Source organism: Scleropages formosus, chromosome 23 (assembly GCF_900964775.1).
Source record: "Scleropages formosus chromosome 23, fSclFor1.1, whole genome shotgun sequence".
NCBI lineage: Eukaryota > Metazoa > Chordata > Actinopteri > Osteoglossiformes > Osteoglossidae > Scleropages > Scleropages formosus.
In genome coordinates, this window is record NC_041828.1 from 6704822 (window position 1) to 6732428 (window position 27607).

Below are 27607 nucleotides of genomic sequence, written 5' to 3' on the forward strand. Positions count from 1 at the left end.
CACACACGCGCGCGCACCGGGACAGGCAGCCACAAACAGCGAGTTTATCAGGCCTCCCTCATTATGCGACAGCCCGTCTCTGTGTGTGGATTAACTGCCGTGTGACCCCGAGCACCGCGCCGCCCTGCCCTGCCCTGCCCTGCCCTGCCCCGGCGTGCCCTGCCCTCTCCTGCCCCCTCCTGCCCCCTCCTGCCCTCTCCTGCCCTGCCTCCCCACCAGGCGCTCCGTGGTCATGGGGTGTGTGCTGTCACTGCTGCGTCGGCTGGGGCTCCTCACTCCCCTGCACTGAGGGATACCGGGTGGATCTATGTTCAAGACGCGCCACGAGGCCAGCGGCGGGAAAGCACAGGACCTCTAACAGCGGGCAGGGAGGATGCCGTCTCTCCGTTGGTGCGCCCTCTTCCTCCTGCTTCCTGCTGCCCACCTGGTGAGTGAGCCCTTTTCTCACCGCTCCCCCCAGTGGAGCCTCTGCGCCGCGACGACACTCGCCGTCCGGGGGAGTCCGCCGCTCGGGCATTCGCGTCGTTTTACTGAGCGCTCTGCGTGCTCTGGGTGTCCTGGGGTTTTTTTTTTGTGTCTTTTGTCTTTTTTTGCAGCCAGAAATTTATTTCTACGTTGATTTGAATAACAACTTTGCGAATACTGCTCATTTTTTACACTTGCGCGCCATGTAGCCCATTTACAGAAACGAACTAAACGCTGAAATCTGTGTGTGTGTGTGTGTGTGTGTGTGTGTGTGTGTGTGTGGGAGAGAGAGAGGAACGCTCGCTCAGTCGCAGGTCCGCGCGCCCAAACTTTGCGATTTTACGAGTCGCTGCGGACATAAAGTCGAGCGGCGCGGCTGCAGTTCGCGGGGCCGCCGACAGGGGGCGCTGCGGAGTCGGCCTTTCGGACGCGCTGCACTCGGCGGGACGCGCGCCTTTTACCGCGTCGCGGAGACCCTCGGGGAGCCTGTAATTGGCCGCCTGCTTTCGACTCGGTAAAAGCGCGCGGTAAAAACGCGGTAAACGCGTCGTGCTGCGGGAAGCGAAGGACACGAGGAGGAGCGAGTGGAGCTGAATCTCAGTACAGGTGCGGCGGGCAGGGCGACTGAACGGAAACAAGATTTGAGACCGAAATATAAATTATACATATAGTATATAGGGATTAAAAAATATCTCGTCGTTCCCGTCATAATAAAGTCACTTTTTATTGCTAAAATCATGTATTTAAATCGGCGTCAGTGAAGTGCACTGATTAAATAGTTACTAATTAATAAGTGAAGCTGTTAAATGACTGCTGTGTGTGTGTGTGTGTGTGTGTGAGACACTCACTCTGCACGCGTGATTGCGAAAACCTCCGTTTCCAGTAGGGTAATACCAGTAATACCAGTAATTTACTGCGTTTGCGGGTTTTTTTTCCTGAAAAATAAAGATAAAGGTGAGCAGCAGCGGGTCCATGTGTCCGAGAACACAAAATTATCAACAAGAAAAAAAAACCATTAATCTGATCTCGGTGAACACACACACACACACACACACACACACACACACACCCTTTTTACACGACGAAAAACATTATTTGTAACTTTACTTAAATGAAGGTTAATAACCAACTGAAATGAATACGTGTTTGCTTTTATTTTCCTAAAAAGTTTTATGAAAACGTAAAGACATTTTCATTAAAAAACATCACTTCAAGATTGACAGATCATGGTGTAGAAACGCACGCGCACACGCACGCGCGGACACGCACACACACACACACACACACACACACACACACACATACACACACCGCTCCGATATTACCTGAATATATAAAACTTGGAGCCCGTTATACCACGTTTCACTGTACTCCAGAGGCGCAGTAAAGCGAACACACCGATTACACCATTTTTACCACACATGTGAGCTGAACTATGAGAGCAGAAAAAGAAGAGATACAAACGTAAAACATTTCTGCTATTAAGCTTATAATCGTTGCTAGAATAAATCATGTAAATTTCTGGAAAATTTAATAATTATCTGAGTAACGGGACGATTGACAGGAAAACACAAATAAATGTGCAATTTAATTGTTTTTACGTTTGATTAATATTTATTAACCGTCAGAGATGTAAGGTGCCCGCAAGATTGATTAATGTGTTTTCGAATATTGAATCAGGTCCTGGTGTCCACATCTAAGTGCTTCTGGAAAGTTCTACAGATGTGGTATTAATATCGGTTTTAATTGTCGGGACTTTTAAGTGTTTCTTCTTGTGTCCTGCTTTATTTCCCAATTTATCATCATTGTGATCTCAGTGTGACGTGCAGTCCAGCGACACGCACCGCTGGAAACCTTTCTCATGCAAATTAATGCACATTTCTGAAAAGTGAAAATATCATGGAAGCGGGGATCTGTTGAATTTTGCGTTAAATATTAAATCCCAAAATAATAACTGTTTTCTGCTCTGCAACTCTGTTTGAAGCAAAAAAAAAGGAAAAATAAAGAACAGGGGAGAAAGAATTTCACTGGGGCTGAGACAGCACTCACACACTATTATTATTATTATTATTATTATTTACATTCGAATATTTAACTAATAATAATAATAATGATAATAATAACAATAATAATAAGAACCATGATGGAGGTGTGAGCAAAGAGGCTGGGAATGTGAGAGGGACCCGGACCCCCCCCCCACTTCACCGCAGTCCAGCAATTGTACATATACAGTTTTTAAATCCATATTCGGTTCATTGATTCATTCGCCTGGAATTAAGTGTCATCTTTTTTTTCTTTATATCTGAAATTTTCCAAATATCCTTCGTATTTTAATATTTTTAGGGGCCTCAATATTAATTTAGTGGGTTTTACTTTTGAAAAAAATAAAACCAGGACCAACCAACCCAACCGACCAATGGAGAGATTTTTTAAAACAAAATACAGCAGTGAAAACTAAATATAAATGTGTAAGAATATGAATGTGAAATGTCTCACGCTCAGGATGTTTTATTTATTTCCTGCAATATTATGAACACTGCTACAAAAACCTAAATAGACTCAAATTAAATTCACCCCTAATTTCAATAAGATCTTCTCATAGCCAATATTACAGATCGCAGCAATAATATTTTAAAAAGACCCCAAATGAAGCACACAGGCAGTGTGACATATTATACCTACATGGTGGCCACACTGTCGTTCACTGTGTGGTTCACGCTGTTTACTAAACCGCGGTAAAATATGTTAGAACACCACACCGGTCGGTGTGACACGGCGAAGGGGCCTCGCTGGGGTCAGGACCTCGGACAGCTCTCCGCATCGTCGCTGCTTTCCACATTGCTGTACGGTGTGTGTGTGTGTGTGTGTGTGTGTGTGTGGTTTTACCCAGGTATTTACCCTAAATATACCTCAGCGGGGCTTAGTGAGGAGTTTCACACGCAGGCAGGAGGACTGAAACCCTGTATTGGTAGTTTGGTTTTGTGCTCTGAGTCTCCAGGCTGATCCTGCTCCTCTTGTGAGGGATGTGTGTTGGATGTGTGTGAAGGATGGTCTGTTCCACCAGCGGCCAACGGACAGGTGAACCGGAGCCGCTCGAATGCGCTGATGACAACCCGCGGTGTGTGCGTGCGTGCGTGCGTGCGTGCGTCTGTGAACACCGAAACAGAATAAAACGAGCTTCTGTTTCTCCCCCGTTGAACTTTTACATATAAAAAGTGTCCCTCAGAAAGATGACTGTGTGTGTATCTAAGTGTGTGTTGCGGAACCCGCGCACCGTGTGGCGTCTTTGACCTCTGGCGTTGGATATGAAGCGGACGGACATGCGTTTGAAGAGATGGACGCAAACATAGTCGGGCCACTGTTCTGCCAGGCACAGATTGTAATCCTTGTTTTGTTGATCTTGCTTTGGCAAGCCTTCTGTGCGTGTGAGTGTGTGTAAGTGTGTGTGTGCGGGGGTGTTTGTTTGCGCTCTCCGATCGCTTCCACTCCCTTTATTAGAACAACTGAGACAGGTCACTGGCACGTCTCCGTCCCCGTTGTGGCACGTTCCCTGGAGGGGTCCCGCTGGGGAAGCGGCGCCGGCCTGACTCCGGTGTTTACCGTTACCGCGGTGCAGTGCCGTAATTGGCCTTTGAGTCCTGCTTGAGAGCAGCCGCGTGCTCCTCACGCTCCTGGCTCTGCGCCGCTGATCGGAAAGGGTCGGGTCGTAGGCCCGAACCCGACGGGGCGGTCGGAAAGCGGCGGACGCACCGCAGCCACGGCGGCCTTCGTCTCAAACGACTTTTAAAATCTCTGTTTTTCATTCGTCCCGAGCAACAAATTACCAAAGCGCGTGCGCTCATTATTATGCATATCCGAGCAATATGCGGTGTTTTTTTCTCACAGTCGCTGCGCTCTCACCGAGGAAGGGGCGTCTCCCCGAGAAACAAACGCGACACGCGACTCCGTCGAGAGGCTACTCGCTGACCCGATGTTGCCCGACTTTTTTCTCGCGGTTCCCTGATTTGAGGAACTTTGGCGGAAGATGGAAGCAGTTACCTCATAACCGGTCGCGGCGCTGAAATAAGGACAAAGAGATGCGTTGCTAAAGCGCAAGATGAGAAATTTTCATTAAATCCACAGACGAGAAATGCAAGATTATTATTTCAAAAAACGTGCCTTCACTAGCAGGACACATCGCACTCATTCTCTCTATTTCTGCCTATTTCCGTGACCAGGGCCGTGTGTAGAGAATTACCACATTTTCAACACTGAGGCTGTATATAAAACTCCTGCTCCAGGAGGCAGGTTTCTTCGCTGTCTTTTCACCATCCCAAATCTCTGCAATTATAAATAAGCCTGAACAAGCTGGATTATGGCAGTTATTACTTGAGCTGAGGGTCTAACCCCAAGCGCTCGGGTTACGCGCACACGCCGACGGTGGAGCCGCGGGCTATAGAAAAGCAGAGTTCGAGGGGCCACGTATATTATGGAGCGTAAGTAGTATTGTAGTGCGATGAGCTGCTGGTTGACATATGAATTAGCGATTGTTTCTCAGGTCCTCACTCCTCAGAACCCACGACGGCCCCTGCGAGTCCCGCGCGTCTCGGCCCTTTAAACGTTGTGTCATTACGATGAAAAGATGCGCGACCTCCCTAAATGAGTTCTTTTGTCCTTCTTACGCACACCATAATTCCATTTCTGAAAGCCCTTGAAATAATTACACCATTGATTTGCTGTGAAGAAAGAATCCCTTTAGAGTGCTGCACTGGTAGAAAGCCTGCAGGTTCACCCGGTCAGTGCGGCCATTGGCCAGAAGGGGGCGCTATACACAGGTGCAGCCTCAATTCTCTGCCATTCCTCAACAATTTGCTCTCTAACTGGATTAACAGAAACAAGGAGGCTTGGTGCATAAATAAAAGACGTTTTAAATGGGCTGAATCGCGCGGTGCGGATGTAAACTGGGATGAATTTAATTGTTACACTTGCCCGAACCGGAGCTGCTGAGCCGAGACACGGCGAACACTTGTTTCCCGCGTTCTTGCTTTTCGCCGGGGTAACGCGCTCGGGATTTTGTGCAGATTTGCGGCTTGTGTGTCCAGGATGCGTGCCAGTGCTGTGCGTGCGGCACCTGCCTCGTACCCAAAGTGCGGCTTGTGGCTGTGCGCAGATGTGCGGGATGCGACACCATGGCGGGGGAGGGGAGGGGAGGAGGGGGAGTTGGTCTTTGACTGCTTTCTGCAACCAGGTGCTGCGACTCGTGATCAGTCTTTGTTGTCGGTGACACCTCACCTGCTGCTTCCAGCCATGGTGTTGGAAAGTGATTCACAGGTTCATTGCTCTTCTGCGTCTGGCAAGGAAACGTATCAGAAGCTCCATCTACAAACACACGTTTGACTCCAGCCTCAACATTTGTTCCGCTGCAAAGTTACAATTTGTGCTGCATTTCGACTGGAATTACTTCCTTAATGTCTGGTCACCCTTCTGGAACTTGTCACATAGTGCTCTGTGACTGTTCCTGCTAAATACTATATTATACTATAGCGTACTGTGCCGTGCTCGGATGTACTGTGCTGTACTGCACTATAACCTTTAGCCCTTGTATGGGGGCTGCTGGTACTACAGTGGTTAGAGCTGCTTCCTCTGGACCCACAGATTTCACTCCCAGCTCCAGTACCCTTGCGCAAGGTACTTACCCGAAATCGCTCGGTAAAATTACCTCGATGTATGACTAGGTAAATAATTGCAAGTAGCTTAACATTGCAAATCACTTTGGAGAACAGCGTCAGCTAAATCGATGAATGTAGTGTGGTGTAATATACTGTAATTACATATAGTATATATTTCATATATTATATAGTGTATTTGAAGTTTCCCAGTGTACTTTTTCTTTATGTTGTCTATGTTGCTGTGACTCCATTCTATTCTGTTAATCAATGATCAGTATAGATACAGTATATATATATCATTGATTTATTTATATATGTGAGATATATATTCCTTAGGATATATACAGTGCTGCTTGAATGTATGTGAAGCTCTAGTGTCCCTTAGTTTTACCACGAGATGGGTATTTAATGAGAATCAGTGTTTTTTTATGTGACACGGTAGGTGTGTAAGGACCAATTCCATATGTTGCTTTAGAGGAAATCGTGTGTGTAGCAGAAACATGGTAGAAGTGCAGGTGGAGGAAAAAAAAGTGAACCCCAGTAGGTAAGTAGAATCGGGCGTGTAAATCGTAGTCATTTGTTCGTTTCATAGGTTTATTTTAACATGTAGGTTTCATAAATTTATTTCAGTATTTTATACAAGGTTAATGACCATCCCTGTAGGGTTCACATACTTTCTCACACACACACACACACACACACACACACACACACACACACACACACTTGTGGGAGGCAGTGCAGCACCAAGGCTCAACTTCGCCACCAAGCCACAGGATCTCCTGCAGACGCAGAGACAAGAAGTGCCGACAAGACGCGGCCAAGATCTTCCCCAGTGGATTCAAAGCTCCAGCAGACAAAGAAAGGGCGTGAATTCCTGTGCGCTGACGTGATTTTACACTCGATTCCAAACGCATAATTACACCTTTTCGCTGGAGTTGTGCTGTTTTTATAAGCTGTTATGTGAAATGACTTGCGTTTCCCGGAGCAATTTGCATTAAGCGCCACGCTCGAGGGCACCTTCTGGTCGAGTCGGTACCCGGCGTCCGGCCTCGTCGCAGCTCCGCCATCCGCGGTCACTCATCTCGCGCTGTACAAGCGCCTCTCGTGCACGAAAATAAAAACCCGACACGTCCCATTTACGCATGTTTTCGGAACCTGCGTAGAGTATTTCGTAGGCCCACCTCCGGTCCTCTTGGGTGTGCTGCTCCCGGCCTTGCGCACCTTCCGGAAGCCCTGCGGACATACCATTCTTTGGAAACGAAAAGGCCGCTGCGAACTTTCCGATCACACCTCGCGAAGTGCTCTTTCATTGTACGTTGCAAACAGTCCCTCTCCTGCTCGTGTTGGAATCCACTTTACTGCCACATCTTCTCACACTGGAAAGAGTGTTTTGAACATGACTGCGCCGCTCTCATCTCTTTGCTGAGGTTCTGTTGGTACAATCAACACCCGGTATCATCAAGAGGCTCCTGGTTGCATCGATGACCTTATTTTCATTTATTTGACACGTTCCTCCAAAGCGAAGCACAATTATTTACCCGTTTATACAGCTGGGTAATTTTTACTGGAGCAATTTAGGGTAAGTACCTTGCTCAAGGGTGCTACAGCTGGAGGTGAGGTTTGAACTTGAAACTTTTGGGATCCAAAGGCGGCAGCAGCAGCTCTAAGCACCACGTTACCAGCTGTTGCTGATACACCCCCATTCTCCCGGTAGAGCGGCTTCAGAACATTCCCTGGTCTTCGTAGCTGTTCTGCTGCGCTGCGAAGGACTCGGCGAAGGAGCCGGTCCGGTGGGATGCCCGGGTCGGCCGGCGCTGCGGTCCAGCGTCCCCACGCCTTAGTCCTCGTGCAGGTTTTCACGCTGGAACCGCGCATCTGCAGACTCCTTCGAGGCGATGTTCTTCAGACATTGTTATTCAGGAGGAGGCCGCAGGTGAGGGGCGTGATTAACGACCCCGGCTTTCATTTCGTTCTGCCGCTCTCCTTCGGATTTTCAATTGGATTAAGGTCGGGGGTGAAGGTGCACGCTGTCCCCGAAAGGGCGCTCCTCCGATACACGGCGGCTCACCCGCCACTCGAGCTCTATCTTCAGAGGAGTCTTCCTCCCGCCTTAAGTATAGGGGCTCGCTTGAAGTTGTCCTTTCCATCCGTGCAAGAGTTCAAATGCTTCTCGAGAGGCTCATCTCGAGAGGGAGTAAATCCACCGGTCCCTTTGAACCCGAGCGCTCGCTCGCTCGCTCTCCTCTCCCGGGGAAGCGCTGACCCGGCAGCCCGGCCGTCGAGCGCACCTCGCGGAGCTGTCAGAGCCGAGGCCGCCGGCGAGTCTCCGTCCTGGTGGCGCGTGACCCCGAGGCATGCGAACGGGCCAAAGGTGCGTTGGCTGGGAAAGGGGGGAAAACAGAGTACGGGACCGAAAAAACAATGCTGACCTGCGGTATTGTCGGTGCGCATAAACCCTACGTGTCTAGGATTCTGAACACACGTGGGCCAGTACTCTACTGTACCGCGATATCTGTGGTAATTTCGTTCACAGGGCGACCGTCGGAGCACAATTACCATCTGCGTGGTGAACTAAACTGAAAGGCACCTTGTCCACGTTGCTCTATTAAAATAATATTAAAATGGGCAGCCGCTTACGCGGAGGTTACAGCCGTCAACGTGGAAAGTCCCGGGTTCAGATCCTGCCTCATTGCAGTACCCTTGAGCAAAGTACTCACCCTGAATGGCTGCAGTAAAATTACCGTGCTTTACCAGTGGGGAAATTACAGTAGCTTAGTAGCCTAGTGTACGAAAATAATTTTATAGGTTACTTTGGAGTAAAGTGTCAGAAACACAAACAACAACGATAGCAACAGCATAATAATAATAATATTAATATTAATAATAATAATAACAACAATAATAATAAAAATAATAGCTGTGTCGACCGTTCCTTCGACGTGGGGCTGTGATGAATGACTCTCAAGCCAAAAACTGGTGGGAACTGGTGCCGATGCCCAAAACTGTGAGATGCTTCAGTTCTGCGGAGGCTTCATGGATTGCTTCGTGGTGACTGTTAAATTTGTGTGTGTGTGTGTGTGTGTTCTGGAGTGACGCGAAACCTTGCGGTCTGATTTGTCCCGTCTGACGCTGCTCAATGAAACGAAGGGTATGGTTACCAGGTTATCTATTAAGACACTTTTCTCGCAGACCAACAGCAGCGATGCTGAAGTGCACATGATAGCAAACAGGCAGCGGTTTTTGGAAGTGTTCATCATGCTGCTGTTCCCACGAATGTCTCCCGAAAGCCGGGTAGCATCACGTTCACAGGGTGCGATATTCAGAATGATGGTCCTATTGTTGACCGCCGGTTCATCTGTGAAAATGTCACAGCTCCATTTGAGTTAATTACACCAAACTCCACATAATTGGTAGATAAACTCCGCTCTCCTCTCGAAAGCCTCGAAAGGCTGACCTTCTTAATCGCAGTCAGTGTTGGAGAGACGGTGTGGGGGGGGGGGGGTGTGCTGTCAGTCCCGAGCGCCAGGACGGCCTGTTAACGGAGCGCGCGCGGACACGTGCTTCTCTCGGACACGATCCCAACCCCGACGTTCACGGCGACACACGGGATCTGGCAGGAACGATGGTTTGTGTGCAGGAGGAAAGGTGAGTAACAGGTAGAGTACAGGTCTCCCTTTTCTCCGGAGCGACTCCGCTGTTCAGCTACTTACAGTTATTTACCCATTTGTACAGCTGGGTCATTTACTGGAGTAATTCTAGGGCAAGTACCTTCCTCGAGGGTACTACCGCCGGAGGTAGGGATCGAACTCGCGACACGCACTGCGTCCAAAGGCAGAAGCGCTAGCCGCCGCACGACCGGCTGTCTCCCCGCGAGGCTCCGAGTTCGAGACGGTACCTTGAAAGATGCTGACTGTGTTCTGGGGCAGCGACCTCATTGTCGGTGTCCAGAACGGAGAGCGTTCGCCCTAATAGAGCCGTGCCCCGCTCCGCAAACTGAGGGAGGGGTGATATCGCCCCCCCATCCCAGCAGGCCTAGTCAGGTCTGGTCACTCTGTTCCCCAGGGACAGCAGAAACGGTGGAAACGTCTTGTTTGCAGAGGTGTGTAGGTACTCTCCACGCCTTACGGCTCACGCTGCGGCGGGCACGGCCGAGTCAGCGGTTCCGCTGCACCTCCGGGGCAGGAACCGCGCGGGGGCCGCGTTGTCGCGCCTCGTTCTCCGTCACGTGCTCTCCTTCGGGACGGAGCGAACGCGTTCGACGCCGGCGGAGCGCTGACGGTGTGGGACTGTAGTCTGAGTTAGCGAGCGAGAGGACAGCAAATGTACGGATGCTGAAATGTCGGCGAACGAGTTTCGCGCGCGCGTCTCGTGCGCGTCTCTAGGGGTGTATGGACGTCTGAATTCCAGACACCCGCAGTATCCCTCGGGCGTCCCGATGGGCCATCCGCTGAGAAAACGCACAGATCGCTCTTCTCATGGGCTGCCGTGGCACAGCGAACGTAAGGGTGAGAATCAACGGGATCCTCACCCTTATATTTATTAACGGCCCTTGTGGGCTTGAGGTCCGTCTCCGAACGTTCGTCCTGTTTGTTAAATAGCCGTAGCGCTACCGCCCCCCACAAGCCAGACAGCTGTCAGTCACTCTCTAATGTGCCAGCGAGAGGCGCTCTGCATCTCTCCAGTAGGACACAATGGAGCGGGATGGTGCCTATGGCAACAAGAAGCATCTGACATTATATCTCTGCTTTAATAACAGCACAATATCTCCGAGTGGAAGGACATGTACGGCAGCGAGTGGCTATTTTTGATTACGCCCCCGAAGCACATTTATCTAAAGCTCCTTAGAATTTTACCAACTGTACAGTTTAATATTTCTACCGGCACAAATCCGGTAAAATAGTTTGCACATGTATGTCTCAAAATTGTACTAGAAAATGCAATAATGAGTGCAGAACAAATTCTAACGCTGAAAAGGTAATTAGTGTCCAAATTACTAGTTTAAATGAATCCGCGGCAGAATGTGGGCAGAAGGGACATAATCTGTGAAAAGTTAAAAGCCGAGTCGTTGAGTCGCCTGCAGCTTTTGTGTGGAATGGAAAAGATCTTATCGCAGTGATCGTTTTATTGTCTCTTGGAGTTCCCGGTTACCGTACCATGAATACGTAGAATATTTTTCAGGGAGAGTCTCTGACAGGCTTCAGATGCATGTGTTGTAAAGAAGAAATCAATAAGTTAATCAATATGTAAACAAGCAAAACAAAATATATCTGACCTATTCATATATATTTCCAGACTGTATTTTTTACTCCATATAAAAATTCATAATGTATAATTTATGTAGCCTGTGCATGTTCTCCTTGTTTTACGGTGCGTTTCAATTCAGACGAATACCTTTTGTAATAACATAGTCCCCGCACTTTTTTCCCCACCATCCGTCCTTGTATGTTTAAATTATTGCTTTTGCACTGTACTCCTCAAACTAAATGACCAAAAAGAACACGTCATGAAAAAGTTAAACATGAACATAATTTTAAGGAATAGTGAAAAAAATCTGGGCTATATGCAGCATTTGCTCAGAGATATGACAAAAATGTAACGAAAACTATGAAAAACAAAAGAAATAAGAAGAAATATGAAACTGCAAAAGTCTTGGATCTGACACCAACACTAGCTTGTATGTGTGTGTGTGTGTGTGTGTGTGTGTGTGTGTGGTCTGAGGTCGGTGCTGACCGCACTGTTCTCTAGGGGATACTGACCACACCCCACGGACGCCATCAGAACCGCTTTTACGGATCGTAATCATAGCTTCCCTCCTTCCCTTCGGAGGCGCCGGCTGATCCCGCTCCCTTTCCCTTCTCGCTCGGATGCCTGTCACAGGCGAACGGCGCCACATTTATTACCGTTGTTTCACTGCTGAGCCGGCGCTTTTTTACTCGAGCAAATTCAAGTTAAATACCTCGCTCAAGGGGACAACAGCACCTGGGACTCAAACTGCCGAACTGCCGCACGCTTAACCACAGCCCAAGCCGGTCTCACTTGGAGTGCCTTGTTTGTTCGAGATGCGAACCTATTCTGACATGTTTTTGTGTTTAAGAGCAACGTGTTCCTTAGTGTGGGCTGCATGTGGTTTTTTCTTTAAAAAAAAAAAGTCTTCACGGTGCTCTCATGGACCCGCACGTAGGCCGCAGTGCACGGGTTCTGTGCCGGTACCGGCGGGTGCTCCGGTGATGAACGTGAGATGGCACCGGCTTCAGAATTTTGACTCCCCCCCTTCTCTCCGACGCCGCTGAATATGTAACCGCTCTTGACAGGAATCCCTTCGACAAGCGGCGAACTGTTTCGCCGCTTATTTATCCCGCGTCTTTGATGGGTTTCCTCCGAGTTCAGAGCGCCGAGCACGTACGTCGACGAGAGAGCCGTTGATTTGTCAGCTCTGCAAAGCGATGATTTAAAAGAGCAGCAGGCTTAACTGATAATGGCTCATTGCTGCTTCTGACAGGTACTCGTGTTTCTTATTATTTTCGTATACTGTTTTGCTGCGGCGGAAAATGGCATCAGAACAACTCCAGATTCTGTAAACGTCCCTTCTGACAAACAATATCTCCTTTCTGTTCTATGTTGCGTGATACATCACATAGGGGATGGGTTCTCTTCTCTTTAATGACCATAATTTCAGACATAAATAAATAAATAAATAAATTCATTTACCCATTATTAATATCTGCTCTTCCAGTGCAGGGTCATGGTGGTCCAGAGCCTATCCTGGAAATATAAGGTGTGATGCAGGGTATGCACTGAATGGGATGCTTGCCCAACACATGACAATCTTACACAAATTCGTTCACAAACACACACACACACACACTCACACACACACACACACACACACACACACACACACACACACAGAAGGGCAATTCAGAGTCACCGGTCCACCTGAAACACTTCTCTGGACCTTGGAAAGACACAGCGAACACAGGGAGAACATACAACCTCCACACAGGCTGAACTGGATTCAAACCCACATCCAGACCTATAGCCCAGGAGCGGCGAGGCACCAACTCTACCCGCCGTGCCACATGTTTGCCCTCTGAAAATTCAAACGACATAGAATAGGCAGCAGCGACAGTATTCGTAAAATGCGACGAAATCTCTTAAAATACAAGAAGAAAACCCAACTGCGGTCGCATTTTGCCGGGGAAAACGATTAATTGAGTCAGCAAGGCAGAGCTCGTTGAGTTCCGGGAGCCCGGCGCCGCAGCTTTCTGAATGGAATATGAGCGTGGCTCCGGATTAGGACGGTCTGCGCAGGTACGGCGCTGCCTCTCACCGAAACAGCTGCCAGAAGTATAAAGGGATTTGCGAAAGCCTGACTGATGTGTGCGTCCGGGAGGAGACGCTCGACAGAACGCTTCGCTTTGTGATGGACGGGTCTGAAACCTCACTGTCTGCGAGCGGCAGCATCAGAAGCGGGGTAAAAGTGATGCTGCGTGCACAGGTGTGCCGCCCGGACCCGGCACGTCAGGCGTAGGGAGCGTCGGGCGCTCAGCAGGGTTCACTACCTAATGTAGCCTTGGGAATAGAGCGCATCTTCAGGTGTATACCATTTACCCACATATCCGCTATTTTTATTTTTATTATTTTACTTCATTATTAATTTATGTGTGTGCCTGTGTGTGTGTGTGGGTCCTTTTTTTTTTTTGCAGGGCTGTGGATTTTCATTGAATCTTACTTTTTTAAATGCATCTAAGAAAAAAGTCATAAATCAAACATTGACGAAATTCAAATTTCCAGATTTTCTACAAAGTCCGTTTAAAATGTAGTTAACGAGTCTTTACGCAGCAGTCCCGGTATTTCCGGCAGGCTCTTCCCCCTAATTTGGTGATGGGTTACCGCTCCCGCGGCGAGGCCCATTGTCGTACGCTCGACAGAGTAATAGCCGTTTGATATGCGCCCAGCCGTTTGATTTGCCCGCCCGAGCACAAAGAGGTGCCCTCAATGGGTATTCCCAAGGGACGGGGTATTGTACTCCGCAGTCCCGATCCTGAAAGCCTTTTTGGTGGAGTCGTGCCGCCGAGAGATGCGTTTTAACGAGACGTGATTGGAACCGTCCCACGTGCGCTTTCGGACCTGTTACTCCAAAGAGCCTCAACCCCATGCGGGGTACGCCCCCGACCCATTCCCGTATCCCGCCGCAGTCCTGGACGAGGGGAAGGGAAGCGGAATGAAAAGGCCCGAATTTACTTCCCCGAGCTGCTCTCGGAACCATAAACTCCCGGCTGGATAAGCTGATTATTCATACTTGCTGTAATGCATTTATATTCTGATTTGTACATGTGGGGGATGCAGAATAACAGGGGACGCCTAAGTGCTGCTCGTGAGGCGTTTGTCGAGGTGGAATTGTGCACAAAATGGCATTTGCTGCCAGGAAGAAAAGGCCAGGGGTTGTAGCACTTCTGCAATTGTGAAAAGATCACACCGGGTGCGTGGAGAAACCACTTAATGTTACATTTAGGACATTAAATCCACATTCAGCTGCAGTGCAGCTGGGCTGTACCACGGTGTGTGAAAAGCATTCCTCGGCATCCTTTTCGTAGCACACCGGCGCAAACTGCTGGATATTTTCAGGAACACCAGGTTACCTTCTTTCAGACAGAAAGAGGAAATAGCTGAAAAATGAAATTTGTACGTTTAATAAAAAAAAATGTGAAAATGAAATTATTTCCTCACGAAAACCTCCGTGTACGCGCTCAACGTTTAGTTTACGGAGTTTAAAAATGCGTCCCACGCCGTTTGCCTGAGGTTCTCCGACCGTAATAGCTCGGATCCCGGCGGGGTCCCTCGTGAGTATGTCCACGTCTTCGGTCCGAGGACGGTTGGCGCCCCCTTCCGCGCGGCAGAGGAATCGGAAATTGTTGCTTTCGCAGTGCAGCCGGACGGGAGGAAGTGAGCCCAACGGTCCGATTCACGGGCGTAAAAAACACCAGCGTTTCTCATTACGGCTCTGGATAACAAGCACTAGGTGAGCGTTCCCCGTGCTGCTCCACGATTGCTACTTTACAACCGTCTCGGAAGCTGCCGCTTAATCTGTAAATGGTGAACGGGTAGCGCGCCCTCTTGTGCTGGGGTACGTTGCCCCTAAGAGTTGGCTGAAGAAAAGCCTATGAAGCCGCGTGTTCGAGTCTGAAGGTTAACGCCCTCCATCCTGACCGCGACCAGATGTCCTTCACCCTCGCACAGATGCACTTCCCTTTAAACTCCGCTTCCCGCCAGCTTTTGTTGTTGCGGAAACACGCAGGAGCCCGTTTTATCGCAAGCAGCACAGGCCGCAGTCTCGCAGCGGTGCTTTACGATACGGCCGGGGCCGTTGAATGGCGGCTAGGGGAGAGGTCCTTTCTGTGATCCCGCGAGCGGTTGGCGGGGGCCGGACAGGCTATCGGCACGGACGATCTGAGAACGCATGGAGGTGATGAAAGAACAGGCTCTGGAGTTTGTTCAGGGACACCAGATGGGGCAACGGGAGACTGCGATAGGAGTTCCTGCGATAGACCAGGGCAACATGGCTCAGCATTTTCGGTTTTTCTTTTTTTCTTTTTTTTGGCAGCCGGTACGTTCAGGGTCCACAAACAGCCGCCGCAAATCCCCACCCTTCCCCTCGGTTCAGCTCGAGCTTCGCCCCGTGCCAGGGCTCCCGGTGCCGGTCAAGGTGACGGAGATGACGGCGCTCTCCACTCATCCGGCGCCTCTGTAAGGCGCGGTCTCAGACGGCCCGATAAAGGGTAATCACAGACTCAAGGATGTTCATTTAGTTAAGCTTCCCTGGACCCCGCGCTAATCTCTCGGGACTGGGTCTAATCCATAAGGTTACGTCCCTTTAAATCTCCAAAGCTTCTCGCGGCAATTTAAAGTGGCAGTCAGGTGCTCCCTGCGCCGCCTTCATTGAAATGAAAATGAATCGCGCGTCACGGTATTTTCGAGTCGCGGAGGCCGGCAACATGGCCCACTAGAAAGCAATTTAGGAAATTTAATTGGAACGAAGAGATAAGACCGAGCGTTTCAGGTTCCGTTGCTTAAATTTCATTAGTCGTAATTTTTTTTTTTTTTTTTTGGGAGCGCCGAGCGACAGATTCGGTGAAACTCCTTAGCTGTATGTCACCATCCCTACAGTGGGAGTCGACTAAATGAAATTGCAGCTTTTATTTACCGATATCCTTTTTTTGTTTGAGCAGCGGTTTTGCTCCTCTCTATGGCGGATTTAAGGCCTCCTTCCGGAAACGTTCCTCGTCCGTCCCCCCACGACGAGACGCCGCTCTTCTGAACACCGGCACGGAGCTCGTCGTTTGCTCACACCGTACGCAGAATTAAGTTTGGAAAAACACAAGTGTGGCTCGCGCGCCATACCGTTTTTGTTTACTTTGTTCAAAGAGTAGATTTAATTTGAGAAACAGGGGCGTGTTTAAGTTACAGCAAAAAAATTGATTCCATTATGCCAGTGTAATTGCATGCGAGCTCTCGGATGAAAACGATTTCTAGAATGCGAAAGTTTCTCGTTAAAACTTATTTAACCTATTAACATTTCACTTATCTGTCAAAAACAGATTAGTAACATAAAAAAAAAAATGTATTCTCTTTTATTTTCCGCTTTTAAGCGAAGAAGTCTCCGAGTTTAGAAGTTTGCCCAGCAAAGTCACCGAAGGCGGCTGTGGGTTTGACATCTGTTCGGCTGCCCTGCCTTCAACGGCCACGCAGAAAGCGCCATCGGCGGGCGGGGGGTGTTTCCGTCCACTTTCTCCCGCTGAGTTATTTGTGTCTGCGACCACTAAATCGCATTGATTAAAGCCTGTCATGGCTGTTAAATGAGGTCTCGCGGGTCATTTGAAGCAGAAGCACCGACGTATTGGATTACGGCCTTAATTCGATTAAGAGCCGCGGCCCATTCTGGCGCGTTCCTCGCATCGCCGCTCCTCTCTGCTTCACCTGACCCCCTGACACCCTGACGGCTGTTAGCGGTCGCGTAAAGTCCCCGCTTCGCTCTCCTGTGCGCACGATTCGCTCTCGCTTCGTTAACCGATGGCATCTTTGAGAGAGGCCTCGGTCGCACCAAACTCGCGTCGCTCCACTCAAGCAAGAAGTGACTAAACCACGAGCCTCCTCTGTTTAGCGCTTATTATAGGTAAGAATGGAACTTCCTTATTTCGCTGTGCAATTCGTACCTTTTTTACAGCCATCCCTGATACGGTCTCTGTTTCTGGCCTCTTCTGCGGAACATGAACGCGCTCAACGAGACGAGCGCGGAAGCCACGGATCGGTTTCGGTGAGGGCGCGCCGAAGACGACGAGGGAGTTCGTGGATAAGAAGTCTGGCATCTGGAGATTGGGAAGGGTTTTGTTGGTCTGAATACGTTTGCGTGTCAAGGGGAAGAACTTCCTTTTTCCCGGGAGCAAAGAACATGCGATCGGTGGATCGGCTCTTCTCTGCGAAGGTCTCCTGGCCTTCGGCTGCAGAGATGCTGCCGGGATCCGCAAGTCACTGACAACGCGGTGTTGATCATTACTATTTATGCACCGTTTATACAGTGACAGGCCTCATGTACAACTTCCTTCCTCCCGCCATGACGTTAGAGCTGCCGTCCCGAAACATGACTGCGATTCTCCGGCAGATAATTGGCAGAAACCACGGCGATAATTACAATGTACATGCTCATTTTGGTGTTTGTTCTTTCATGATTGCTTCCGCGTTGTGCTGGTAATTGAAATGGATGTGAAGGAAATTGATATTTGTGCCGTCGGTGGTTTTGATGGCAATCGGATTGTCGCTCGAACGGCGTCGGGCTATCGTCACGGCAAGCCAGGGAAATTTCCTGGGTTTAAATGTGACAGCTGACAATGTTTACGGTTATATTGTGTTCGCAGTGAGTTTTGAAGCTTGCTCGCCCTAGAAACGAGGTCCTATACTGCGTGGGATCGTAGGAAGGTGCGCTGACCTGCGATCCCATAACGACGTGGATCCTTTCGGAACATCATTCGTCTTTTTTACGCCAAAATAATTGTTCTGGAAGCTCTTTGGTGAAAAGATTCTGCTTGACATGAACGACTTGCCAAGTATTGTCAAGCTATCGAACAGAGTTTGTCATCAGTTGACGTGACTGTCCGACGAGAAGCTCCAGTTGAATTTTGACATCGACGATTTTATTCCGTCGTCGTCCGTTTCCTTTAATGACCAGGTACCGTTTTAGTACCTCCCCAAACACACCGCAGCACAACACACCCGATATACAGTGCTTGAAAATTACAGTTAAATAAATTTCACAACCGTTACACCCCACGGAACGGGGTGACGCGAAGGCGTTACGTGTTACAACCCGATTTTCATGGAAATAGCGAAAGGACAGGAGGAAGGGTGGGATTTCCCGCCATCCTGGATACGTGCGCTGACACCTACACCGCATCTTATATCTAAGGACCAACGCGACCGGTAATGTGCATTGTTTTGAAATAAATAAAACAAACCCCAGAGTCCCACTTGATTATCTGAAATGAAAATCTCATTATGCGTGACAGCGAAGATTAGTTTAATCCTGCGCTGTGCGAAGAACGTGCGCGAAGTAATGAATGCCGCGAGAGGTGCCGCGAGAGTCCGTCTGCCTTGTTTACAATAATGAGTTGTGCCGTCGAGGCGCTCCGAGGGACACCCACCGGCCCAGGCGGGGAACAGGAAGGGGAAGAAGAAAGGAAATGACAGCGGAGCAGGTGCCCTTTTCCGGCGAGACGCTCCCCGTTAGCCGGCTCCTCCGGCTTTTAATTGGGGTGATTCGGCATTCGCGCCATCTGCGGGCTGACAACATAAAGCCCACTTTGATTTATGACACCTCAGGACACATTAGTTTCAAGATCGAGGCAACAAATATCACTATCGAGTTACACGGTTAGGCGCGTTCAGCGTTTGAGTGAGGGGAAAATGCAATTCGTGCCCGTGGCTCCCTTTTTTTTTTGGTTTAAGAAGTGGGGTTTTCCATCTGTCAGCATTTTCCGTGGTGCCGTGCATAGTCAGTTCATGGCCAATTAAGGGGAAAAGATGGATCGCTCGGGCTACTGGGATTTAAGTTTCCTCAAGTGAGTGATTTTCTTTGTAACTTGGACGGAAAGGAATCACTGGGGCTGCAGAAAGTGTTTGTGTGTGTGTGTGTGTGTGTTGTGTGGATACTAATTTCAGGTTTCCCTCTCCTCAACACTGGCAGAGGGTCGCTGGAGTGATGCCCAAAGACAGGTGAAAGAGCACTGAGCAATTAAAAACAGGACCCCAGTGGGTGTGGGCTCATATCCCATAGGGCCACAGGTGGCATTGTGCTTAGGGCTGCCACCTTCTCATCAAAGGACCTGTATTAACCTCAGTTAAGGTACTTACTCTGAATTGATATAGTAAAAAGGTGCCTACTGCTTAAATGGGTAAATACTTTTATTTATGTTTATTCATTTATTTGACACTTTTCTCCAAAGCGACTCACATTGTTCAGCTACTTACAGTTATTTACTCCTTTATACAGCAGGATCTTTTTTACTGCAGCAGTTTATGGAAAAGGTAGGCTCAGGGGTGCGAGGGCACAGCTGGTTTGGCCTGTGCCCGCTCTCTGGTGGGTCTGGGGTTCGAGTCCCGCTTGGGGTGCCTTGCGACGGACTGGCGTCCCGTCCTGGGTGTGTCCCCTCCCCCTCCGGCCTTGCGCCCTGTGTTGCCGGGTTAGGTTCCGCTTCACTTCGGGAAAAGTGGTTTCAGACAGTGTGAGTCTATGGAAAGTACTTTGCTCAAGGGTATTGCAACAGGAGGTGGGATCTGAACCTGCAAGTGTGAGCTAAACAAGAAATAATAGTAAACAAATTGCTGCTTACACCATCATAAGAATACTTCAGTACTTTGGTGGAGCAAAGCTGAGCATAAGTAGGTGGAATGTGGTGTGTGATAAAGGCTGAGATTGCTGGGACCCCCATGATGTGTTCACAGAGCACAGCAGCAGGTCCAGTTTGTACAAAGCGCGTTTAGAGGAACAGAAGGAGCTCTCAGAGGGCAACGCTAAGTGTTTCAAGGACGGCTTTATTGAGTCTTTGCTCTGGAATGTGTCTCTCGAGTCGCCGATAGGCTGTTTAATATTTGTGGGGCTTGGGGTGGTGGACCTTGGACAGTCACTCCATAACTCATATTCCACCCTCATATATTTATTTAGCATCTTATCTTACAGCAAACTTGTACCGGACAAGCAGTTATTGATGATGGATGGATGGATGGATGGATGGATGGATGGATGGATGGATTTTCTTCTTTTTTTTTTTTGGATTCATGTGACTTGTGTCGATCTGCAACACGGTTTTGCATTTATTTGACAAGTCAAACCAGAAAATAAAAGTTGTCTTCGGTTATCCTAATGCTTACAATGTCAGGTGTGTATTAATTTTCCTCCAGTGATTTACGCATTTATACAGCATGGTACTCTGCAGACTTATGTAGCTTGCTGTGAGAACCTATCCAGGTAAAGATGCCCCTGTAACCTGTGATAGGTGGACAGGTGAGGCACAGGACCCCTATTTTTTATAAAGCATTTTTCTAATGAGACTCAGATGTAGAGTTCATTCATGAGCTGACATTTATGTACTTTACACTGAAGTAAGAGGAACTGTTTAGCCAACTGATGAGGTTCCCCGGTAGAAGCATCTGGGAAAGAGCTCTGGCTTCCATCTCTCATGGTCATGCGAAGGCTCCTATTTCCAGACCCCTGTTGGAGGTTTATTGCTATAAGTAGTACTAGACATCCATGACATTTTTGACTGCTGGCTGGTTTAGGCTATACTTTAGATGCTTTTCTCACAAGGCAAATATGTTGCCACGGCTGTGTCCTCGTTCTGCTTTTAGGTTCGGCGCAGCTGCGAATGTCTGTGAAGACACGGGGTTTAAATAAATCATTTTTTTAGAGAACCACTTACGCTCTTGGATATGCATGTTTGACCTGTTCAACACAGTGTTGTGAATAAAGGTAACTCAGGACGTAGCCTTGGGTTCACAAATTGTTTTGTTATTCACAAAAGAGGATGTCTTATTAGCGCTATTAAGCTTACCCTTGCTCAAGGGTACAGCAGGATGCCCCCAGGGATTTGAACTAGCAACCTTTGGCCAGATGCTCCATTCCTTAACTATTAGACCTCCTGCTGTGATTTTCCTGCCAGTGCGGCACGAGGGCTGTTGGGACTCATTTAGAAGAGCACAGTTCATTACTCCTCAGCCCCTCCGACAGCAAACGTATCGCTCTTGAGTAGGGCGGAGCTGCCGACAGCGGGTGGCAAAGTGTGTAAATCTGGATTCAGGGAAGGTACAATGGGCTACCCTGTATCCATGCCTGTCACGTCAAGAGATCGTTTCTTCTTCCTCCATTTATTTACACATTAACTTCTGTAAAAACCTCAGATGTAGCTATAAAAAATTTCAAAAAATCGTTCCAAGCCATTTTGACATTTTCATGAACTTCATACTACATTAATTAAAAAGTAATTTAAAATGACAGGGTAAAAATACCCTCTCTCCACAAACTCCTATTTAATTGCAACTGTTGACCCATTTCTGCCACAAACATGCGCAGTGTTTGTCATCTTGTTATTGATCCCCAACACACAAGAACAACACAAACAAACTGTAAATGTTGTGGATGCAGGTTGAACAACAGTCTCTCGGTCCATCTTCGCTTGGGTGCACTTTGCTGCCAACTAATGGCCGAGTGCAGAAATTCAGGTCACTTTCACTCGGCGACAGACAACATTTAGAGAACGGAACGGCGGAAACGATACAATTTCAGAGAAAAGAAACATAAAAAATACCGTTAAAAAAATTCGAAGTGGAAAAGGTTTGCATCCGTGAAAATCCGTAACTCAAGCAGAAAATGTGCAAACTGAGACCTCAACACAAAGAGCCAGTATATGAGTGTTCTTGTGCTGGAAGGATAAAACATGCACTGTCCAGGAGGTAAAATCATTGCGCTCAACACAAAGCACAAACAACAATTAAGGGTGTAAATATGTGAGTACGGTGAGAAGGTATCGATATATAACTGTGTTTGTCAAGACACGGCAAACCAAGAGCGTAGAGGACATGAGCGTATTTGGGATGTTGTGTTTCCCTTGATCGGACCCCTCACTTCACGCGTCCTGCGTCGGCCTCCTGTCGTTATCCGCGGACAGTTTCCCTCCCGCGAATGAGGTGAAGCCGAGGGCAACGGGCGCCTTCCTCGATGGCGCGGAGGCTTAGCGCTCCCAGGGTAGCAGTGCGCCCGGCCTGCGCTAATGGCGCGGCTAAGAGCTTTGTCACAGAGGCCATTAGGCAGTTCTATCGCCTGTCCGCAGCACCTCACCATGCGGCTATTTAGCGATCCGCTCGTCACCGTCCGCCTGCTCTCCGGTAAGCACCGCGAGGCAGTCTGAAGGCAGGTCTAATGGTGCCGTCCGTGGGCCGGTATCCCGGGGAAAGAGAGATAGAGGAGTATGTCACATCGGTCAAGCGTGCTTGCTACTCTTCATAGGACCCGTAGGAAATGGCATGCTGGGAATTGTACTCGAACCACTAGATGTTCTTCAGAGCATCCCGTTTATTTAGCTGATACTTTTTTCAAAGCAAGTTACAATGTTAAGCTCCCTAGAATTGTTCACCTTTTTTGTACACCAGGGCAATTTTACTGGAGCAATTCATGGTAAGTACCTTTCTCAGAGGTACTTCAGCTGGAGGTGCGATTTTAACCTATAACCATCGGGTCCGCAGGCAACAGCACTAAGCGCTACGCTAACAGCAGCAAGCGGTGACGTGCCGGAATGGGTGAACAACGGATTTGGCTCAGCTGTACTTCTAGCTCGCTGATGAAATGGTTGCATTTCTGAAATGACAGCATCGTGGGTAGGGTGACGGTCCCGGGTGACAGACAGGCAGTAGAAAGGAGCATCGGAGCGTCGGCGCAGCACTGCTCCAGTGAAACAGCCACACTGTTGCCTGACACCCATCCATCTGAGCTCCCATTTTCCTTTCAAGACACCACCTCCTCCTCCTTGGCTTTTAATTCCCTTTTAAAGCAACAATCCCACACGGCTTCTCGGATCTCCTCTCCATGTACGGGGTAGGAAGTCGTGAAAAGGCGGTCAGGTAGAGGTTATAGCAAAGCTTAACTCCTCAGCCTCTCTTCCTGAACCTGAGGTTGATTCTGCTGCCCGCAGGAGATCTGGACGTTTTCCCAGCTGCCCCAGCGGCAGTCGGCAACCCGCACCGCCACACTGAGCAATACACGAACGGCAATGAAATTTGACGGAAGAAATAGAAGCCGAGGGCAGCACAGAGGTTGCGCACACGCTCTTCAGGCTACCAGGTGAAGCATCTCACGGAGCCCAGTTCTCATACTCTTGAGTAAGGTACTTAACGTGAATTATTCGGGCGAAATATTCAGCTGCGTAAACAGGTGAAATGCCGTATTTCGACGAGCGACGCGAAGTGGCTGGTGAAGTCAACGTATTCCGTTTCGCTCGCTGTGGTCCCATCGGAGGATCCGTATGGAAAGTAATTATTCCTAAGTGCTCTGTTTGAATATATTCTCTCTGGTCGTAATGGGTTGGATTGCGAATGGATGGACTGCGGAGCAATCCTCATGGAGGGGGGAGGGGGATGAAGATGGCCATTCATTTCCTGCCCTCCTCGTGTCTCCTGGAACACCTGCATACTGCCTGGGACAAATCATCTGGAGGACAAATCAAAACCCATCATGTCAGCACACCGAGCAAATCTCAACAGTTTCCATGCGCTCACACGTAGCATCTGAAATATCGGTTACGGAGTGTCTGCCGTTTTCATTTCCACATACTCATTTAATATTCAGTGAGAAAAAAATAAGAAGCCGTGCAAATGGTCATCTTGTACATATTCAGCAGTACGTTTCGCACAGCCCTATGCGCGTGCTTCAATTTTGAACTCATTTAATAAATCAGATTCATTCTCTAATTCGGCTACTTCATGTCCCATTAATGCACACGAATGCATTAACAATAGCGTTCAGACGGAAAGACCTATAATTTATGACAATAGCGCAGATGCCTCAGACCATCAGCATTTCCAGTTGCGCACTGCCCATCTAGTGGGCTGCAACACACACTTGGATGCAGTTTCGAACATGTACGTTTAAAGCATGTTCAAGAGTTTAGAACAACGGTACGATGTTTAGTGGAGACGACGTTAACTCCCACATTGATGGATGGCTGCAAGCCCCACAACCATTCATAAAACTCCTGACAGATATTGACCCAGTGACACAGCTCAGTAATCTATTGTACCTCCACTCTTAGAGGGCATCAGAGCCCAAATGAGGATTGATGCTGCGTGCAGGACCGCTACCTGCCGCAGCGGTGCCAAGGTCTCACACCTGACTATCACTGATTTATTTATGGCTTCTCACACCCTATGGATGTCCACATGCCTCACTTGCTTTACTCTTCATGGGATCGAAGTGGAAGCGGAGACGTATGAGCGCAGAGCATTGCGGAATGGCACGGCGCGGCCCTACCGGAGGCGGCGTGAATGTGCCAATTGTCGTCTCCGAAGTCCAGGTATGGTGGTCGACCTCCCTGGCGCTGCGGTCGCGATCTGATACCAGCGGCATCGGCGGAAACCCGGCTTCGCGACCGCCCTTAATTTACCGGAAAAGTGCAGGTGCACTCTGTGTTACGCAAACAGCAAGGAGCGAACGAAAGCTACCGCTTGTGTCTGTACCGCCATCTACAGTAACCAGATGGCATGACCAATTTCCGCTGATTTGGAGCTTGCGTCTGGACTTTTCTAGATCTCGACCAGTATAAATAGTCCTGCAGGTACCTGTCCTATTTTGTACAATCCACGTGAGACTGGTTCTTCGCGGCCGCACCGCGAAGACACCTTTGTGCGTAGGACGCAAATGCAAACGATCACCCGGGATTGCCGTGCGGCTGCCTCACGATGCTGCTCCTCCATTCTGCGAGCCAAAAAAATTCTTTCTGCTCCTGGAAATTCTCATCTGTTGTTCCAATGGGATCCTGAGATTGCCACGCGTGTGACTTTTTTGCGGCGAGTTTTAAATTACGCTCAAACGGCGTGCGAAGTCGGTGCACGCGGGAAAAGGCACGTGTGATTTCCACGCGTTGCACTGCAGTCATTATGCCGCCACTCGAGTCTGAAAGAACTCGCAGGACAAAGAGCAAGCGACCTCTAACCTCTAACCCTAACCCTAGAGCCAGAGGGCTAGGTGTGGCGTCAGCCAACCCGCTGTCCAGTCTCCAAGCCGGGACCACCGATCCTGGCCCGTTTGCAGTGTGTGTTTACCCGCCGTAAGCCCATCCCCCGCCCCCCAGGGTCTGGCACGGTCAGGTCCGACGTGTCCCAGTCGGTTCCCGGCAGAAATGTGCGTGCGGAGATCTGCAAAGCGGAATGAGAGACAGGAAGTGGATGGAGGCAAACATTAGACACAGGTGCGATGCTGCTTTGCTGTACTGCTGCTTCCATGAGCACGTGCCCATACGTTTCGTTTTTAACATGACGCAAGCATATGTTTTTACACGACGCTTCTTTTTACCACACTGCCCTTGTATTGCGACCAGTCATTCAATGGGTTCTTACCAGGTTCCTTACAGTGACGCATATTTCACGACGCCCGGCTTTTAAAGCCTGACGGTTTTTGCCTCGTGCCGACTCCCCGTGAGGCACCGTCGTCCTCAGACCTCTTTGACCTTATTTTCTACCCAGTGATCCCCAGGGGCTCCTCCTTCCACATGCAAATCTTCACCAAGACGGATCTACTGCCAGGCCTTACAGTAGGAACCAGGCAATCAATGTCATTCTTGGCTATCGAGTGCCGCCCGATTCTCGGTTCGCTCATCTGTGTTAATCGGGCGGAACCCGAGGGGTGCATCAATCATCGAGTCAAGCACATTCTTCAATGAATAGCCTTGTTTCTACTCCCGGCACTAATGAATAGCCGATGCGTTTATCTTTTATGTGCCGGTGGAGTTCCCCTGTGGCCGAGAGCGGAGACGGCACGTACGGTGCGCCGTTCGGCCACGGCCATCTTCCTCCCGAAGACTTAGCGCCGCGCTTCCGAAACACGCTCTCGCTCGTCACGCCACGATCCCTGCGTGCTTTGATTTTTTTCAGCTGAGCGCATTTGGTTTCTTCTTACACTTTGAGAGAACGCTTTCCGTGAGCGAACGTTGAATTCATTTCTTGTTCTCCTCGAACGAATTCGGAGAATAAGTCAATATTTGTTGTCTATTTGTTTTTTGAATAACAGCTGCTCCTTTTGCCATCTAATGTGTGAGCGCGCGCGTGTGTGTGTGTGTGTGTGCGCGTAAGGGCATTTTACAGCATGTTTACATGCGGTGACCTCGATGTGAACAGTTACGTGAACAGTAAGACTGTCTTTTTCATTCTTTGATCGATTTTCTTCTTTCAGGTTGGAAGCGTCCGTTCTTCCAGTCCAGGGAAGACAGAACTCCTTAAATCAGGAAGCCCCAAATCCACCTTAAAACACATATGGACAGAAAGCAGTAAGGATTTGTCCATCAGTCGCCTGCTCTCACAGACTCTGCAGGGGAAGGAGAACGCCACGGCGCTGGACCTTCGCTATGACACGCCGGAGCCTTACTCCGAACAGGACCTGTGGGACTGGCTTCGCAACTCCACGGACCTCCTGGAGTCTCGACCCCGGGCCAAGAGGCGGCCCATTGTCAAAACGGGCAAGTTCAAGAAGATGTTCGGGTGGGGAGACTTCCACTCCAACATCAAAACCGTCAAGCTAAACCTGCTCATCACCGGCAAGATCGTGGACCACGGCAACGGCACCTTCAGCGTCTACTTCCGCCACAACTCCACCGGCCAGGGGAATGTGTCGGTGAGCCTGGTGCCGCCCACCAAGATCGTGGAGTTCGACTTGACGGCGCAGCAGTCCGTCATCGACGCCAAAGATTCCAAGTCGTTCAACTGCCGCATCGAGTACGAGAAGGTGGACAAGTCGACCAAGAACACGCTCTGCAACTTCGACCCGTCCAAGACCTGCTTCCAGGACCAGACGCAGAGTCACGTGTCCTGGCTGTGCTCCAAGCCCTTCAAAGTCATCTGCATCTACATCTCCTTCTACAGCACTGACTACAAACTAGTGCAGAAAGTGTGCCCAGATTACAACTACCACAGCGACACGCCGTACTTCCCGTCCGGCTGAGGATCTCCACGGCAAGCAGAACAGCAAGTCCGAGGGCGTAAAAGGGCATTTCCTCCCACGTGTCCCACCTGTTCGTTCTGTCCGGAACACTTCCGCAGCGGAATGGTGGTGCCGTCTTATCAGAGCTAATTGGCAGTCGCAAAAATTAAAAGAGTTCAAAACTACGTAGAACTTTTACAGCCTAAGATTAAATTCTGGAGGAAAGAGAGAAAGGATAAATAACAAGAATAGGGAAAGGGTG

General features: G+C 49.2%; 1 protein-coding gene across 1 annotated transcript; it reads left to right on the plus strand.

Annotated features, from left to right (window-relative positions):
- The first annotated feature begins 167 nt into the window (after positions 1-167).
- Positions 168-27607, plus strand: LOC108935624 (neurexophilin-1). The gene is made up of 2 exons (XM_018754376.2): positions 168-427; positions 26602-27607. The coding sequence occupies exons 1-2, from the start codon at positions 374-376 to the stop codon at positions 27364-27366; spliced, it is 819 nt and encodes a 272-aa protein (XP_018609892.1). The 5' UTR covers positions 168-373; the 3' UTR covers positions 27367-27607.